The sequence below is a fragment of the Otolemur garnettii genome, unplaced genomic scaffold (assembly GCF_000181295.1).
Source record: "Otolemur garnettii isolate 467f Iridium unplaced genomic scaffold, OtoGar3 scaffold00206, whole genome shotgun sequence".
NCBI classification, from domain to species: domain Eukaryota; kingdom Metazoa; phylum Chordata; class Mammalia; order Primates; family Galagidae; genus Otolemur; species Otolemur garnettii.
In genome coordinates this window covers 2,378,516-2,398,770 of record NW_003852601.1, presented here as the reverse complement: position 1 = coordinate 2,398,770, position 20,255 = coordinate 2,378,516, and the positions used below count along the sequence as shown (strand labels likewise).

Below are 20,255 nucleotides of genomic sequence, written 5' to 3'. Positions count from 1 at the left end.
GCTCTAATTTTGGTTATTTCTTTCCTTCTGCTGGATTTGGTGTTGGAATGTTTGTTTTTTTTTTTTTTTTTCCTTTTCCAGTTGCTTGAGATGTCCCATTAAGTTGTTAACTTACTCTCTTTCTGTTCTCTTGAGGAAGGTTTGCAATGCTATAAATTTCCCTCTTAGGAATGCCTTTGCAATATCACAGAGGTTCTGATAACTCATTTCTTCATTATCATTTTGTTCTAATAATTTGGTAATTTTTTCCTGATCTCATCTCAGACCCATCTATAATTCTACATAAGTTTATTTAGATTCCATGTTTTTGTATGAGAATGGAGATTCCTGTTGTTACTGAGTTCAACTTTTATTCCATGATGGTCTGAGAAGATGCGTGGAATAATTTCTATTCTTTTAAATATACTGACATTAGACTTATGACCTAAGATGTGATCGATTTTGGAGTATGTTCCATGGACTGATGAAAAAATGTGTATTCAGTTTTGTTAGGATGAAGTGTTCCATAGATGTTTGTTAGGTCCAAAAGTTGTATAGTTAAATTTAAATCTCAAATTTCTTTGCTAAGCTTCTTCTTGGAGGATCTATTTAACACTGCCACAGGAGTGTTAAAGTCTCTGACTTTGATGGAGCCATGAAAGATCAAGTTGTTCATGCCTTTTAGAGTAGCTCTTATAAATTGAAGTACATTATGTTTGGGTGTATAGGTATCGATAATTGAGATCTCCTCATATTGAGTATTACCCTTTACAAATATAAAATGGCCATCCTTATCCTTGCTTGCTTTTGTTGGTTTAGATCCTTATTGTATCTGCAAATAAAATAACAACACCTGCTTTTTTGTGCTTTCCATTTGTCTGTAATATAGATGACCATCCTTTCCCCCCGTGTCTACATTTATCTTTTAAGGTAAGATGCCATTCTTGAATACACCGTATGTCCAGTCTGAGTTTCTGTATCCAATCCACCAATCTGTGATTGTTTAGAGGACAATTTAAGCTATTCGTATTGATTGAAATTGTTGATAAGCCTGGTAAAATTTAGGGTATCAATTTGCTCAAAAATCCAGTTGATATTTTTGATCCTTTTGCTACTGTTGAAGTTGGAATTAGATCAAAAATTTCTGTATGAGTTTACTTTTGTGGTGGAGGATTGCACTGTTCATTATTGAGGACAGTTTTGAGAATTTCCTGGAGAGCTAGTTTAGTTATGGCAAATTTCTTCAACATGTGAATGTCATTAAAGTATTTAATTTCTCCATCATTCATGTAACTCAGTTTATCTGGGTATGGGATTAGGGGTTGAATGTTGTTTTGTTTTAGGAGATTAAAAATTGATGACCATCTTCTTCTAGCCTGAAACGTTTCAGCAGGGAGATCTGCAGTCATTCTAATACTCTTTCCCTTGTAGGTTATGGTTTTCTTACCTCTAACTGCTTTCAGAATTTTCTCTTTCATATTAACTTTAGTGAAGTTAATTATGATGTGTATGGGGGATGTCTTGTTGAAGTTGAGTCATGCTGAAGTTTGGAAACTATCTGCTATCTGAATTTCAGAATCTCTTGGCATTTCTGGAAAGTTATTTTTCATAATTTCATGAAGAAGAGCCTCTGTGTTTTGTGAAGCAACTTTGTCACCTTCAGGGATTCCTGTAAAGGGAATATTAGTTTTCTTCCAATTATCCAAGAGCTCTCTGAGAGAAAGATTTGGTTTTGTTCTCCATTTCTCTTCCTCTGTGAGTGCTTGGGCATGTTCAAAAGCCTTGTCTTCAATGTCAGAGATCCTTTATTCTGTCTGTTCCATTCTGTTACATAGGGATTCTACCGTATTTTTCAGATCTTAGAGAGCTGCAACCTCTTGCTTCAGTGTTTCAAAATCTTTGGTCATTTTATCTTTGAAATGGTTGAATTCTTGAGACATCTTTTGAATCATTTCTTGAAATATATTTTGAACAATTTCTTGAAATTCTAATTATCTCCTTTCTTCCATTCTCTTAATCTTATCTGCTATCCAAATTCTGAACTCAATTTCTGACATCTTAGCCATCTGTTTATGGATAGGGTCTTCAATTGCATCTGCCCCATTTTTCTTTGGGGTAGTTAATCTACTCTGGTTATTTATGTTGCCTGCATTTTTTCACTGAATCCACCCCATGCTGAATTTATACCTTTTGGAATCTGTTCCAGAAATGTTCCTCCAGTGGCCACCACTGGAGAAAAATGCCGGCTTCCTCTGGATGTCCAGAGAGATAGGTCGTGTCTGTCCGTAAAAGCCTCAGGGGTGTGAGCCTTATCATTCTCGCTGCTGCGGCTGCTCCTCTTCTCCTTGTGGTACCACTGCTCTAGTATGGATTCCTCACAATTGACCATCCTGTCACAGTTCTTGGGCAGCCTGGGCCCAGCGAGGGTGGTGGGAGCAGTGGGGAATCTGCCTGCCACCAGGGGAACATGGGGCTCAAGCAAGCAAGCAGCAGCAATCTGGCCACCTGATCCCCAGAGAGCATGGCTGGTGTAGCGGAGAAGCCACCTGCCACTGGGGGAGCACAGGGTTCAAGCAAGTAGCATGTCTCTCACCACCTGGTGCCTGGAAAGGCTGGTGGAAGCAGTGGAAATTCTGTCTGCCACAGGGGGAGTGTGTGGCTCAAGCAAGCAGGCAGCAGGTCTGTGGCCGCCTAGTGCCCAGTGAGGGTGGCAGAAGTAGTGGGGAAGCTGCCTGCCACCGGGGGGGGAAGTGTGGGGCATGGGGAAGATGTGCGTTTATCTATCTCTTCTCTCAGCTCATTTGTCTCCTTCAGCTTCGTTGGGTTCTTTCTGGCCATTATTTCTCCCCTTAGACTGGAGTTTTTGTTGAAAACTAGTTCCAGTCTGCCCTCATCCCCTGTTCCCCCGTATTCTTGTTAAATGTGAAAGTTGGAGTTAGGGAAAATAGCCAACCCAAAAATTTAGCAAAGTACAAAACACATTGACACCAAATGAACCAATTAACAGACAAAAATATTACCAAACACACAAGTATACAGATGCACAGACAATCAGAAACAAGTAAACAGACAAAAAAGAAACAAACAAACAAAATGGTAATCATAAAATGATAATAAAAGAAAAAAGAGAAAAATAAAAGAGGAAAAGAGAAAGAAAACAAACAAACAACAACAAAAACCTCTATTAGACTGCTGTATGCACTCTCAGCAACTGGTCCATAGGAAGCAGTGCTATGGAGATGCCCTTTTTGGAGTTTCACAATGTCTGCTTCCTGACTGGCCACCCAGTCTTGGCTGTCTTGTTCCAGACAGTACCCCATCTGCCCTCCAAATTTGACACAAGATTCTGTGCTTCACCAGATTATCCACTCAACTCCTAGTATCTCCTCTATGTGGGAAATTGTAATCTTCTGTGGAGAAGGGACTGGTTGCCATTGATGCCCATGGATTCAGCACAGAGCAGAAAACAGCCCTCAGCCTCTGAGAGGGAGGGGCCAGCCACCACTGAAACCTGCAGACTCTGTGCAGAGCACAAAAGGGCCCTCAGCCTCCAGGCGAAGCACTAAGAGGCCTCAGCCTCCGCAAGGGGGTACCAGCTGTGGCTGATGCCCACGGACTCAGTGCAAAACACAAAAGAGCCCTCAACCTCTGCAAGGGAGGGGCTGGCCACTGCCAAAGCCCACAGATTCTGCACAGGGCACAAAAGAGCCCTCAGCATCTGCAAGGGGGGGCCAGCTGCAGCTAATGCCTGTAGATTCAGTGTGGAGCACAAAAGAGCCATTAGCCTCTGAAAGGGAGGGGCTGGCCACTGTGGAAGCCCACAGACTCCACACAGAGCACATAAGAGCCGTTAGCCTCTGTGAGGGAGTGCTGGCCATGGCTGATGCCATCAGACTCTGTAAGGAGCACAAAAAAGCCCTCAGCCTCTGTAGGGGAGGTGCCGGCCACCACCGATGTCTGGGGACTAAGTGTGGAGCACAAAAGACTTTTCCATCTCCATAGGGGAGGGTTTGTTTACCATTGTCACTTGCTGCTTCAGCATGGTGCCACAAAGACTTATCTAAAGTTACAACGTTTGTCTGTTTCCTAAGCAGGGTCCTTTCCTCTCACTTTTCTATCTGGACACCTAGATCCCTGACTCTCCAAATGGGGTCCAAATGGCTCCCATTTCTGGTCGCCAAATTCCATGTGGGAGTCCATGCCTCACCACACTCTCTGCAAAACACCCAAACTCCCCACTGATTGTGAACAGCAGTCCTCTGTGGGTGAGGGGTAGATTGCTGCTTTCTCAGGTCACTGGCCACAGGCATGGCTAGTGCCACTTCAGCTGTGGCGCCGAGTTTTTTCTGGCACATACCATGGCTTTGGGTTACAATTCCAGTCCAGCAATCCGCCTCTTTGCTGCACAGCCTACATTGCCTGTCCGTGCCAACACTCTACACAGGGAAGGATCCAGCACCCTCACTCTCACCTGAAACCATGAGGAGAGTTGCTCCAGAGATACAATCCCTCCACCACTTTGCTCTGCCTCCCTAGAAGAAATATTAATGGGAATTCTTCAGGCTGAAGTAAAAGGACAGGGGATAGTAACTCAAATTGTCATGAATGAATAAAAAAGCACTGGGAAAGGTAACTTTAAATGTAAACATTGAGTGAATGTGTTTTTGTATGTCACTCCTTTCTTTCCTTTATGATTTATAAAAAATTGCATACACCAATAACTTCAAGTTCATGTTGATAGATTACAAACACATAAATCTATAATTTGTTACAATAACAACATTAAAGTAGGATGAATAGATTTACATACAAAGAAAGTTTTGTATACCATTGAAATTAAATTGCTAGAAATCCCAATTAGATTGTTATTTAAGAATCAATGGCAGATATTGCTTAACCATTTCCTCTTAAAATTTAATGTTTTGTCTGTAAACTTTAACAAAATAAAGTCAATGAAATATTATTCAGTAAAATAAAATTTCACATTTTGTACATTACAAAAAAGAATCAATGGCATTCTCCAGGGCAATCATGAAAAAAAATCCTCAAAATAAATAGTAAAAGAAATAACAATGAACAATGGAATTACATAGTATACTAGAGATTATTTAACACCAAAGACAATTACTGAAGGAACAGAGAAAATAGAAAGACATCAGATACAGAAAAAAAGGGCTATGTCAGACATAAATGCTATCTTCTCAGTAATTCATTAAATGTAAATGGATCAAGCTCTTAAAGTTAATTGAAAAGTGGATTAAAAATCTATATGCTAAGCACACTTAGAGTTCAAAGGCACAAATGGTTTGAAAGTAAAAGGATGAAATTATAATATACCATGCAAACAGTAACCAAGATAGAACAGGAAGGGCTATAGTAATATCCAAGAAAATAGACTTTAAGGCAAAACTTGTCATGAGAGACAAAGAAGAATATTTTATAATTACAAGTATTAGTCCATCAAGAAGACATTTCAGTTATGCTCCTAACGACAGATCCTTAAAATCCATGAAGCAAAACCAGATATAATTGAAGGAAAATAGACAATTCAAAAATAATAGTTTAAATTTTTAATAGCCCACTTCTAAATATGAATAAAACAACTAAAAAAAAAGATTAGCAAGGAAGTTAAAGCCTTTAATAACACTATTAACCAATTATACCTAACAGACATATTGTAGACACTGTACACAAAAAATAGTAGAATACACATTATTTTCAATGCATGTGGAACATTATCCAGCATAGACCATATGTTAAAGCATAAAACATACCTCAGTAAATTTGAAAAACTAAAATAATATGAAATATGTTCTCTAACCACAATCAAATTAAATTAGAAATTAATAATAAAAATAAATTTTTGAAGAAGAAATAAAAAACCTGAATAGACAAATTTTTAGCAGGTGTAAAGATTATATAATAATCAAACAACTGGCTCCACGCCTCTGGCTCAAGTGGCTAAGGTGCCAGCCACATACACCTAAGGTAGCAGGTTCGAATCCAGCCTGGGTCCACCAAACAACAATGACGGCTGCAACCAAAAAAAAAAAAAAAATAGCCAGGCATTGTGGCAGGTGCCTGTGGTCCCAGCTACTTGGGAGGTGGAAGCAGGAGACTCGCATGAGTCCAGGAGTTGGAGGTTGCTGTGAGCTGTGATGCCACAGTACTCTGCCCAGGGGGACAGCTTGAAGCTCTGTCTCAAATAATAATAATAATAATAATAATCAAACAACTGTCAAAGTAAATTCAAAAACAGGTGGCTTCACTGGTGAATTCTACAAAATATTTTTTTAAATAATGCTAAAATTTCACTAATCATTATAAAAAATTGATGAAGTAATACTTCCTAACTGAGTACGTGAGACCATTATTACTCTGATATAAAAGCAGACAAAGACATCAAAAGAAAAATAAAACCCTCAAAAACAACATGACTTATGAATATCCATGCAACAATTTTTTTTTTAAATAGTGGCATAACAAATCCAGAAGTATATTGAAAGGATTATACACCACAACCAAATGAGATTTATCTCATAATTGTAAGGTTGGGAAACACATAAAAATTAGTCTATTTGATATACTCCATTAATAGAATAAAGGAGGAAGAACCACACAATCTTTTTAATAGACAAAGAGAAAATCATTTGATACAGTCTAATACACTTACATAATACAAACATTAAGCGAACTAGGAATAGAAAGAAGTTTCTCAAATTGATAAGGGGCTTCTACCAAAATCCCCACAGTTAACATCAAAATTAATAATGAAAGACTTAATTTTGTGTGTGTGTAAGATCAGCAAGTGGACAAGGTTTTTCACTGTTGACATGTTCTTTCATCATTGTACAGGAGGTATTAGCCAGATAAATTATTTAAGAAATAGAAATAAAATTTATCCAGACTGGAAAGGAAGAAATAAAACTGTATCTATTTCTTTTGACATGATCATATATAGAAAATCCTTTAAAATCCACATAACTTTGACTAGAGCCAATAAATGAAGTCAACAAGGTTACAAGAAACAAGATCAGTATAAAAAAATCAGTTGTATTTTTATACATTAGCAATGAATAATCCCAAAATGATATTCAGGCTTGGCACCTGTGGTCAAGTAGCCCAGGCACCAGCCACATACACCTGAGCTGGTGGGTTTGAATCCAGCCTGGGCCCACCAAACAATGACTGCTGCAACCAAAAAATATCCAGCTGTTGTGGCGGGCCCCTGTAGTCCCAACTACTTGGGAGGTAGAGGTAGGAGAATCGCTTGAGCCCAGGAGTTGGAGGTTGCTGTGAGCTATGATGCCACAGTGCTCTACCCAGGGTGACAGCTTGGGGCTGTGTCTCAAAGGAAAAAAAAATGCTATTCAGAAAAAATTTCATTTCACTAGCATCAAAAATGTCATAATATAATATTTAGAAAAAAATTGAGAGTCTGGACATAAACCTACATGTCATTTGTCATTGATTTTTACTAAGGTTGCCAAGACCATTAAATGGGAAAACATAGTGTCTTCAACTAATGTTACAGGAATAGATAGGCACATGGAAAGGAATGAAATTGAGCTCCTACTTTATACCATATACCAGAATTAACTCAAAGTAGATCAGGCATAAGCATAAGGGCTAAAACTACAAAACCCTTAAAAGAAAACAAGGATAACTATTGGATAACTGTTCATAGACTTATACTTGACAATAGATTCTTAAACATTACACTAAAAATACAAGTCTCAAAACAAAAAAACTAAATAAGTTGGACTTCATCAAATTAAAAAACTTCTGCACTTCAAAGGACAATCAACATATAGAATGAAAGAAAATCTTTGCAAATAACATATATGATAAGAATCTAGTATTCCAAATATATAAAAATGCTTATAACTCAACAACAAAAAAAGCAATGAACCTAATTTTAAAATGATTTAAATATTTAATCTATAAAGAAGGCATACAAATAGCTGATAAGCACATGATTAACATTATTGATCACGAGAGTCATGCAAATCACAACCACAGTGAAATTCCTTTTCATATCCACTAGAATATCTATAATAAAAAAAATAAAACAGATAATATCAAGTGTGGGTAAGGCTGTACAGAAATTGCAATCCTTAGATATTTCTGGTAGGAAGGTAGAATTGTATAACCACTTTAGGAAAAGTTTGGCACTTGCTGAAAAGTTAAACATAGATTTAACCAGGCATCATGATGGGCATCTGTAGTCCCAGCTACTCACGAGGCTGAGGCAGGAGGATCACTTGAACCCAGGAGTCTGAGGTTGCTGTGAGCTAGGCTGACACTATGGCACTCTAGCTCTGTCTCAAAAAAAAAAAGTTAAAACTAGAGATACTATATGACTTAGCCATTCTACTCTTAAGTCATATTCCCTAAGGGAACCGAAAACATATATCCACACAGAAACTTTTACATGATTGATCATGGAAGCATTATTCATAGTGATACAACTCAAATTCCCATCTGGACAGAAGAATGGGTAAATAACATGATATATCCATGCAATGGAATATTATTTAGCAAAAAAATAATAAAGCTTTAACATATGCTATAGCATACATGAATGAATGAATTTTGAAAATGTTGAGTGACAGAAAACAGGCATAAAATGTCACATATTGTATGATTTAGCTTATATAAAATGTCCAATATAGACAAATGTTTAGAGACAGAAACCAGATTAATGTTTCCTAATGGTTAAGAAATGGGAGAATGGAAGTATCCATTTTATGGGTATGGGGTTTCCTTTTAGGTGATTAGAATGTTCTAGAGTTAGATCATGGTGAGGGTTGCAAAATAATATGAATTACATACTTTAAAATATTAAATTTTTTAGTATCCAAAGTATATCTCAATACAAGAAGATGTCAGTGAAAGATCACTGGAATTTATTTAGGCTGAGATAGTGGAAGAACACTGTAAGCAGAGGGAATAACACACTATGGTTTAGCTGTGGATTTAATATTGGAAGATAAAGGCTAGATAGCAGCCGAGGGACAGACTAAAAGATTTTAGACTTTGTTCTTTGGGTAGAAGGAATTATGGAGAGTAGCAGAATCTTTTATACAAAAAAAGTAAATATCACTCAGTCTAAGTTGTAGGAAAATAATTCTGACAACAGTGTGGTGGAATTTTTGAAGATGAGAGAGTAGAATTCATTTAAAAATACATAGTACATTATTCAGTTAGTGTTTCCTATGCACCAAGTACTATGCTGGATTCTGGAGAACAACTATGAAGTATACAAGCAGAATTATGCACTCTTGGATTTTATAATATAATGATGTAAAATAGATAATAAATGTTGTATAAGTTGATGGTTTGATAAGGACATATTGATGTGGGGGAACTATTTAGAAAAGTACTAAAATTGTTCAGAAAAAAGACAATGAGACTATAAGGGTATGGGAAGAGAAGGGAGAAGCTTACTAAGATATCTCATTCGGTAGTTGAATATAGCACTTGGTGAAAGTGATGATTATCTGACTGTGAGTAGTAAAGGAGAAGGAAGAGTCAAAAATACTGCTGTTTGGCTCGGCTCCTGTGGCTCAAGCGGCTAAGGCGCCAGCCACATGCACCTAAGGTGGCGGGTTTGAATCCAGACCGGCCCGCCAAACAACAATGATGGCTGCAACCAAAAAATAGCTGGGCATTGTGGCGGGCGCCTGTAATCCCAGCTACTTGGGAGGCCGAGGCAGGAGACTCACTTGAGCCCAGGAGTTGGAGGTTGCTGTGAGCAGTGAAGCCAGGGCACTCTACCCAGGGGCTCAGCTTGAGGCTCTGTCTCAAAAAAAAAAAAAAAATACTGCTGTTTCTCCTAATAGGTTTGAGCAGTAAAAGGTAAGTTCAATTTTGAACAAGGTGAAATTAAAATGAGGTTGTCCAGGAAGTAACTAAAAATTGGGATCTAGCGCTTGAGAGAAATTTTTTTGGGGGGAGGGCCCGGGGTTGAGTTTGAACCCACCATCTCCAGCATATGAGGCCGGCGCCTTACTCCTCCAAGCCACAGGCACTGCCCATTGAGAGAAATTACAGATAAAATTATGGTTTAGAATCATCAGTCTAGAGGTAATATTTCAAGGCACAGAAGTAAATAAAATCTTCTGATTATATAGAGATATATAAAGAAAGTAATATAAACTAAGTCTTTGAGAATATTTACAATTAAGGGGTGAATAAAAGACGAAACAGCACAAAAGGGTCTGAGAAGGATCAGTTAGAGATCTTAGGAGAACCAAGAGAAAATCATGTCATTAATAGTAGTGGTTGAAAGAATTTTGAGGAGGAAGGAATGACCAACATGGTTAATTGCTATAGAGTTGTTTCATAGGATGTGTGTGAATGGTGAGGTCTTGAGGTTTGGTGATTTGGAGGTCAATGACAGACCCCAAACACCCCTTACTCTGAGTCAAAAGGAAACGGGAAAAGAAATATCAAGAGAGAGAGGATAGCTGATAGAATTCACTTTTGAAGAGGGTCTGGATTTTCTCAGACAAAGAGGTGATCTCATTTTCTAAGAGCAAAGATGGGGCAGGTAGTGAATGTTGCATAACATTAATCTAAAGTGGGTTTGATGCATACCTGTGTTTTGTTTTATCTCTCAGCAAAGCTCAGCCGTTCAAGAGCATAGGCTACAGAGCCATTCCAGAACTGAGTACAGAAAGTGAGGTGTAAGAGTAAAAGGTTGAAAGCTCTGTAGAACAGACATAAAACAAGGGACTAAGCTCATGGGACCAGGTTAGCGTGGGCAGGAAAGCAGGGAAAGGAATGAAAGAAACAGTAGCATAGGGCAGTGACTGTGGCTCAGTGAGTAGGCATGGGCCCTATATACTGAGGGTGGTGGGTTCAAACACGGCCCTGGTCAAACTGCAACAAAAACAATAGCTGGGCCTTGTGGCTGGTGCCTGTAGTCCCAGCTACTTGGGAGGCTGAGGCAAGAGAATCACCTAAGCGGAGAGTTGGAGGTTGCTGTGAGCTGTGACACCACAGCACTCTACTGAGGGTGATAAAGTGAGACTCTATCTCAAAGAAAAACAACAACAACAAAATAAAAACCAGTAGCGTAGCTCAGAGAACAGGGAAAAGTAGAAGGCTGAAAATTCTCTGAGTTTCAGTTTCCTTATCTGTAAATAGAGGTTAATGTTGAGCACTGCCTAACAGCATTGTGATAAGCATTGATTGTGACAAGGAATGGACAGGCTATTTGGCTGTGAGCAAGTTCTTGCCCAGATGGCCTGGAAAATAACTTATGGGGAGGCAAGAATTTTTGATTTTTTTTTATGAAGTACACATTTTTGGACTTTCTGATCATGCCCTATTCTTTCTGTTTAACCAGACTGTCAACTCTCAGAGAGTTGGGGCACTATTCATGTAACTCTGTCAAGGTGGACTGCCTTTTTTCCCCTGAAATTAGCAAACCAGGATCTACAGTACACACATCTTCTAACAACTTCACTTTGGGAAACAAATTCCTCCAGGTAAACACAGGAGTCTCAAGCCAACATCAGTCAGCTTCCTAACCCAAATTATGATACCCAGTTTCCTCACTCCCCTCTGCCTCAGAGGACAGTAGTTTCAGGTGGTTCTCTGAGTATTTCCCTAAAAACATTTAGTTTCCAACATGTTTTGCAACAGCAGCCTTATTGGGCCAATTATCTTCGTTTCCAAGGAACTCTCTTGAAAGATAAGAAGACTCATCTGGATCTATCACTATTTTACTCTTCATTTAAACCCCAGAGTGCTGTTTTTATGTGAATAGTTTGTAGTGCTCCCAGGACAATACTGTAAGAAATAATCACACCTTGATTAACCAAAGCCCATCTTCATGAAGACCTCAACAAGAACAGGAACATGGATTTAGAATGAAGTGTGTGTGGAGGGGAATTAAAAGAAAATCTGTAGAGATGTAGGATTTATTTCACAATTCAAACCAAATGTGACCAAATAGGCAAAAACAATAGCTAAAACAAACAAAATGCAGAAAAAAATTAAAAAATAATAGCTTCCAAAGGGTGCCAAGGATCTGATATAAATTCAAGTATGGGAAACATTCAGTTTAGTAGAAAGAAGATAAAATCTGAATGAAATTCTGTATTTGTACTTCCTTGCTGTGAGCCCTTGCATGGGCAAGTAAATTCACCTTTCTAAATCTGAGTTTCATCTTCTTTAAGATAAGAGTAATGCTAGCAATTGTAGGGATTCAACAAGAAAAATGTGTGCCAGGTATTCTACTTTGTATCTGACAAATACAAGGTATTTAGTAAATGTCACTTTTCTCTTTACTGTTTTCACTTGCTTAACCTACAAGAAGACACTCAATCCCTAGCCCTGTTATTTCCAGTCCCCATTTTTTTTTTCATTGTGATTGTACAACCATTGCCTACCTGAGACCTTCTTCCTACAACCCTTCTCTGGCATAAGAGAATATATATTTTTTTAAATCATAGCAGTGTACATTAATGCTATCATGGGGTACAGTGTACTGTTTCTGTATACAATTTGAAATACTTTCATTCAACTGGTTAACATAGGCTTCATGTCTTCCTCTTAGTTATTGTGTTAAGACATTTATATTCTACATTTAGAGAGATTCACATGTACCCTTATAGGATGAGCCATAGGCATGAGACCACCAATCACCCTCCCTCCACCCACCTATTTTGAGGTATCTTTGGTTCAATATGGTCTGTTAGATATTTACCAGGAGAAAGGGCTGCCTACCTTTGACACAAACTTCACAGTATCACTGTGCTTCTCAGAACCAACCCAGCCCTTGGCAGTACAGAAATAGGAGACCAAGTTGGATACCACAGCAGGCTTGAAGAGTGAGATACTTAAGGTTACTACTTTGGTAGATTTCTGGTTATTAGTCTGTTCTTTGTACCAAACATAACTTATGGGGGGAGAACCCCGAGCCTGGCATTGAAGGCTAATCCTCATTTCCTGGGGCACCATGAAGCCATAACCACTGCCATTTGTCACTGGGTTTGGATACAGGAACTATAAAGGAAAGACAAGAGAGGAGACTATGGTAAGTCATAATGATATGGGGACCTAAGACTGAATCAGTTCTCCTGGACATAAGGACATGCATACATCTACAATCAAAGCTAAAGAGTATCCTGACTTGGAAAGGAAGAAGAGAAAAAGTCAATGCAAATACATAGTTTCCTTTGGAGTATTAGCTACTTTTTTTTTGCATGACCTGAGGTTTTGAATTCTCCAGAGTTAAAAATCAACAAGCTTAAAAAATTTTTTAATTTGTTTTTAGTAGACTTTTGGATTATCTGCAGTAAATTTTTAAACCAGTAAAGCATATCTTGGCTAACTTCTGCCTCCTTTCCCCCATAAATTCTTTCTCAGCACCTATTTACTGCCTGATACAATGACCAGGTATACTTTATTTTATGAATTTTAAGTCCCAGATGCCAAGGAGGGCAACCAGGCTATGGATGATAAAATTCCTGGGACATCTGAAGGGATAGATATTTGAAAGCTGGGGACCTTTCCCAATACTTCTTAAATTCTTCCATGGGAGTGATAACCCTAAAGATCCTCTGCCTGTCCCCTTCCTTTGATTATCACAAATGACTGAGGATAGCTTAAGTATACATATACAAAGGTCTCTAGGTTTCTCAATGTTTTCTAAAATTATAGTCATCTGCTGGATCTTTGCCTATCAATGCTTTCCTACCCTCAGTGACTCATGTTTCTGGACGCAGAGCTCAATAATATTATCTTTCACCACTTGATTGACATCAGGAGCATGCCAGGTAACTTGACACGTGTAATGATTCAAGTCATCCATCTCCAGGGTACTCAGTTGGAGAGACACATCTCTTGGAACCTCATGGCTTACACACAGGCAGCCCTGGTGCTTTGCCTGCTGAATATGGTCTCCAGAAGAGTTACATAGAAAGATAGTGACTGGGTCTGAGCCATGTTGTATGAGCCACTTCACCAAGACTTGGGTGTAGCCTTGCAAGGAACCATAGGTGCAAGGAATATACACATCTCCTTTCCAGGGCCCTTTTGCACTCTCTTCTGCTTCCAGGATTGGGTTGCCTGAGTAAGGGGAACAGAGGAAAGAAATAAGCATAAATGCCATATTCACCTGGGAACTAGGGTCACAGTGCTAGCCCCCAGAAAGTGTCTGAGAGACATCCCTCACCTTCCCTTCTATTATACATCAATGTTCTCTATGCCCTTTTGCTTTCTTCCAGCCTTCCCATCAATCACAACCAGTCCTCAGAAGGAAAGCCTTTAACATTGTCCAGCTCTTGTGGGTATTAAGTCTTTTCACTTTCACTTTGCTTTTAAGTGATCCTGGGTAAGTTACCTCCAATTACGGAGAACCCATTTTATTCTTCTGCAATTCAGAGAATTTGGATTGAATAACCTAGGGATTTTGCCCATGCTAACATTCTTTAAGTCCCTAAAAAAAAAGTTCTTTCAGTATTTTCCAAAAGAGTTTTGGAACCAAAGCTACTAAGCAGTTGGGACTGGACTACTTTGTTTTGTATAAATATTCACTTTGAGAAATGTGAGGGCTTTGGGATTCAGCAAGAAAGGGCCCTTTACCCTCTTATCCCCCATTTCTCCCCCTAGAAGATCTCAGTGATTGGAGTCATAACTCCAAGCTATTCTCCGGAAGAGACAGTTGAAGGTGGAAAGAAAAGAAAATTCTGAGAGTGGAAACTGGTGTAACAGCCCTGGGAGTGCACTACTGTTTAACAAAATCAGCATTCATTGTGAAGCTTGAAACTTTTGCTTTGTAAACCTGACCTTTTTTAAAATTTCTTCTTCTTTTATTTCCTTTTTGGTTTATCACAGTTCCCCACAAAGATACTCATCCTGAGGGGTAGAATATTTTGTCTGTGTTTCATCTGAACAGGAAAGCGTCCTTAGCATAATCCTGGAGCTGACTGTATTGGAGATGAGGGTAGAAACAAAGGGAAATTGCTCCTTAGCTTTTTGGGGAGGAAAACTCAGGGGGTAAAAGGTGGGGAGATTGAAATAGTCATTGCTGAATTAGAGTGGGGGGTGGAGCCAAGACAGCAGACTGCAGCCAGCTTCCCGCAGAGGTTCCCATCCAGAAGGAGACATAAAGGACAGAAGTCTGGCAAGTAAGCTGATGGTTTGGAGCTGAGCCAAGAGAGAAGATTGAAGAACACAGAACAACTTTTCTGAGGTGAGCTGTAACCCCAAAAATACAATCAAAAGGTACAAAATCCACCACTAGTGGCGGCAGCGAAGTCCTCCACTCCTAGAGCCGCGCACACTGCAGATGGCATCGGAGGAGCCCACTGCTCCTGGAAGGCCCATAATTGCTTGCTAGAGCCACACACACCCAGTGAGGGTAGTGCAGGAGTCCTCCACTCCAGGCAGGCTCAGAACGACTTGCTAGAGCCACGTACATCCCTTGGGGAAGTGGCAGAAGAGTCCCCAACTAGGGGCAGGCCCAGAACTGCTTGCTAGAGCCACACGTGTCCCACGGGCAGTGGCACAGGAGTCCTCTACTCTGGGTGGGCCCAGAACTCCTTGCTAGAGCCACAGGTGCCCCGCAGCGGCTGGCAGAGAAGTCCCCCACTCTGGGCGGCCCAGAACTGCTTTCTAGAGCCCCATGCGCCCCACAGGGGCCGGTGGAGGAGTCCCCCACTGCAGGTGGGCCCAGAACTCCTTGCTCGAGCCATGCAGCTCTGCAGGCAGTGGCAAAGGTGTCCCCCGCTCTGGGCAAGCCCAGATCTGCTTGCTGGAGCTGTGTGTGTCCCGCAAACAGCTGCGAAGCAGTCCTGAATTCTGGGCAGGCCCAAAACTTCTTGCTAGAGCCACACATGCCTCACAGGGGTTGGCGGAGGAGTCCCCCATTCTGGTCAGGCCCAGCAAGCTGTAAATGCAAGCAAGAGCATTTAAGAACACAAATACAGGTACAAAATGGGCCCCAGAACTGCTTGATAGAGCCGCACACTTTCCATGAGTGGTGGGTGGCTGCAGAGGAGCCCCCAGCTCCGGGAAGGCACAAAACTACTTGCTAGAGCAATATGTGCCCTGCGGGCAGCAGTGGAGGAGTCCCTAACTCTGGGTGGGCCCAGAACTGCTTGCTAGAGTCAAGCACCCCATGGGCAGCAGAGGGGATCCCAGCTTCAGGCTCCCACTCCGGGTGGGCCCAGAACTGTTTGCTAGAGCCATGTGTTTCCAGCGGGTGGCTGGAGTCCTTCGCTCTCCATTCCCCTGCCCTCGTGGTTGCCCTGGCGGGGGTGAACAAGGACTGATCCAGCTGCTGCTGTTCCCCTGCCCCATGGTTGCCCCAGCAGGGCGAACTAGGAGTGATCGGGTCATGCACATGCCCTGCACCACCGCTGCTGTTCCCTAGCCCCCTGGTTGCCCAAAATTTCACCAGGCTTATCAATTATCACCAGGCTGAACTAGGACTGATTTAGCTGCAGCAGTTTCCCTGTTCCCTGGTTGCCCAGCGGGGTAGAAGTAGGACTGTCCCCGATGCTATTCCCCTAACCTCTGGTTGCCCCAGTGGGGCTGATCAAGGACTGATCTGGCCGCTGCCATTCCCCTTGCCCCCAGTAGCCCTGGTGGGGCTGAACTAGGACTGATCTAGCTGCTGCCATTTCCCTGCTCCCTGGTGGTCCTGGTGGGGCCAAACGAGGACTGATCTGGCTGCTGCCATTCTCCTGCCACCCTGGCTGCTTCAGCAGGCGAAAGGAGGATTCATCCAGCCGCTGGCATTCCCCTTCTATGCTTCCCCCCATTGCTCCAGTGGGCTGAAGTAGGACTGATTCAGCTGCACTTGTCCTCTGTGCAGCCACTGTCATTCATCTGCCCCATGGTAACTGCAGTGGGGCTGAACTAGGACGGATCCAGCAGTGGAAGTGCCCTGCATGACCACTGCAGTTCCCCTGACACCCCCATCACCCCAGTGGAGCCAAACTAGGACTGATCCAGCTGCTGCTGGTCTCCTGCACCTTGAGCATCCCAGCAGGCCAAATGAGGCCTGATCTGGTTATGCATGCACTTGCGCAGCTGCTGCCATTCTGCTGTGCCCTGGTCGTCCCAGCGCCCGAGAACAGAGAGATGACAGACATGCCCCATCTCTCTGGGCAACCAGAAGAAGCCACTGACTGAACGGTTCTGATAAGGTCTCCAGACAGGGTAAACTCAGAATGGGGCGGAATCAGCAGAAAAACTCTGGCAACTTGAATAACCAGAGCAGATAAACTCCCCCAAGGAAAGATGGGGCAGATGCAATTGAATACCCTATCCATAAACAGATGACTGAGATGTCAGAAATCGAGTTCAGAATTTGGATTGCAAATAAGATTAACAGAATGGAAGAAAGGAGGGAATTAGAATTACAAGAAATTATTCAAAAGATATCTCAAGAAATTATTCAAAAGATGTCTTAAGAATTTAATGATTTCAAATATAAAATGATCAAAAAATTTGAAATACCAAGACAAGAGGTTGCAGCCTTCAAGGATCTGAAAGATACAGTGAAATCCCTCTGTAAAAGAGTGGAACAGGCAGAAGAAAGGATCTCTGACTTTGTAGACAAAGCTTTTGAACAAGCCAAGGAGCACAAAGATCAAAAGAAATGGAGAGCAAAAAAAGATCTTTCTCTCAGAGAGCTCTTGGACATTTGAAGAAAACTAATGTTCTCTTTATAGGAATCCCTGAAGGCGATGATGTTGCTTAACAAAACACTGATGCTCTTCTTCATGAAATTATGAAAGATAACTTTCCAGACATGCCAAGAGATTCTGAAATTCAGATAGCAGATAGTTTCAGAACCCCAGTGGGACTCAGCCTGAACAAGACATCCCCCAGGCACATCATAATTAACTTCACTAAAGTTAAGATGAAAGAGAAACTTCTGAAAGCAGTCAGATGTAAGAAAACCATAACATACAAGGGGAAGAGTATTAGGATGACTGCAGATCTCTCAGCTGAAACCTTTCAGGATAGAAGAGGATGGTCATCAACTTTTATTCTCCTAAGACAAAATAACATTCAACCCGGGATCCTGTATCCAGCTAAACTGAGTTTCATCTATGATGGAGAAATTAAATACTTTAATGACATTCACATGTTGAAGGAATTTGCCATAACTAAACTAGCTCTCCAGGAAATTCTCAAACCTATCCTCCATAATGGTCAGTGCAATCCTCCACCACAAAAGTAAACTAACTCAGAAACTTTTGATCAAATTCCAGCCTCCAGAAGGGTGAAAGGATTAAAAATATCTACTGGACTTTCAAGCAACTTGATGCCCAAAATTTCACCAGGCTTATCAATAATTTCAATCAATGTGAATGACTTAAATTGTCCTCTAAACAGCCACAGACTGGCTAAAGAAACTCAGACCGGACATCTGTGTATTCAAGAATCACATCTTACTTTAAAAGACAAATATAGACTCAGGGTGAAGGGATGGTCATCTATATACCAGACAAATGGAAAGCAGAAAATAGCAGGTATTGCAATTTTATTTGCAGATACAATAGGGTTTGAACCAACAAAAGTAAGCAAAGACAAGGATGGCCACTTTATATTTGTTAAGGGTAATACTCAATATGACGAGATCTCAATTATCAATATCTATGCACCCAACCAGAATGCACCTCAATTTATAAGAGATACTCTAACAGGCATGAGCAACTTGATCTCCCCAGCTCCATCATAGTTGAAGATTTTAACACTCCTTTGGCAGTGTTGGATAGATCCTCCAATAAGTAGCTTAGCAAAGAAATTTTAGATTTAAATTTAACTATTCAACTTTTCGACTTAACTGACATCTACAGAACTTTTCACCCTAACAAAACTGAATACACAATTTTCTCATCAGTTCATGGAACATATTCCAAAATCGATCACATCTTAGGTCATAAGACTAACCTCAGTAAATTTAAAAGAATAGAAATTATTCCATGCATCTTCTTGGACCATCATGTAATAAAAGTTGAATTCAGGCTCGGTGCCTGTGGCTCAGTTGGCCAAGGCACCAGCACATACATCTAAGGTGGCAGGTTCAAATCCAGCCTGGACCAGCGAAAACAACAATGACAGCTGTGACAAAAAATAGCCAGGTGTTGTGACAGGCGCCTGTAGTCCCAGTTACTTGGGAGGCGGAAGCAGGAGACTCGCTTAAGCCCATGATTTGGAGGTTGCTGTGAGCTGTGATGCCACAGCACTCTACCCAGGGAAATAGCTTGAGGCCCAGTCTCAAAAAAAAAAAAAGTTGAATTCATTAACAACAGGAATTTGCAGTCTTGTACAAAAACATGGACGCTAAATAACCTTATGCTGAATGATAGATGGGTCAGAGGCGAGATCAAGAAGGAAATTATCAAATTTTTAGAACAAAACAATAATGAAGACAAAAGTTATCAGAACCTCTGGGATACTGCAAATACAGTCCTAAGAGGGAAATTTATAGCATTGCAAGCCTTCCTCAAGAGAACAGAAAGAGAGGAAGTTAACAACTTAATGGGACATCTCAAGCAACTGGAAAAAGAAGAACATTCCAATCCCAAATCCCTCAGAAGAAAAGAAATAACCAAAATGAGAGCAGAAATAAATGAAATTGAAAATAAAAGGATGATAGAAGAGAACAACAAATCAAAAAGTTCATTCTTTGAAAAGGTCAATAAAATAGAGAAACCTTTGGCCAACCTAACCAAGAAAAAGAGAGTAAAATCTCTAATCTCATCAATCAGAAACGATAAAGATGAAATAACAACAGACCCTTTAGAAATTCAAAAAATCCTTAATGAATACTACAAGAAACTTTATTCCCAGAAATATGACAATCTGAAGGAAATCAACCAATACTTGGGAACACGCCACATCCCAAGACTTAGCCAGAAGTAAGTGAAAATGTTCAACAGGCTTATATCAAGTTCTGAAATAGCATCAACTATACAAAATCTCCCTAAAAAGAAAATCCTGGTACCAGATGGCATCACGTCAGAATTTTACCAAACCTTTAAAGAGGAACTAGTACCTATATTACTCAACCTTTTCCAAAATATAGAAAAAGACGGAATACTACCCCACACATTCTATTAAGCTAACATCACCTTGATTCTCAAACCGGAAAAGACCCAACAAGAAAAGAAAATTATAGAACAATATCACTAATGAGTATTGATGCGAAAATATTCAACAGCATACTAACCAACAGAATCCAGCAACACATCAAACAAATTATACACCACAACCAAGTGGGTTTTATCCCAGGATCT

The 20,255-nt window shown here is 40.5% G+C and overlaps 1 protein-coding gene across 1 annotated transcript in view; it reads right to left on the bottom strand.

Annotated features, from left to right (window-relative positions):
* The window catches only part of VSIG4 (V-set and immunoglobulin domain containing 4), a 64,413-nt gene extending 47,650 nt beyond the window's left edge, over positions 1-16,763 (bottom strand). The window contains 4 exon segments of the mRNA XM_012812405.1: positions 10,396-10,403; positions 12,728-12,999; positions 13,694-14,064; positions 16,514-16,763. Of these exon segments, the coding sequence (XP_012667859.1) occupies positions 10,396-10,403; positions 12,728-12,999; positions 13,694-14,064; positions 16,514-16,763 (901 nt within the window).
* Between the last annotated feature and the right edge of the window lie 3,492 nt (positions 16,764-20,255).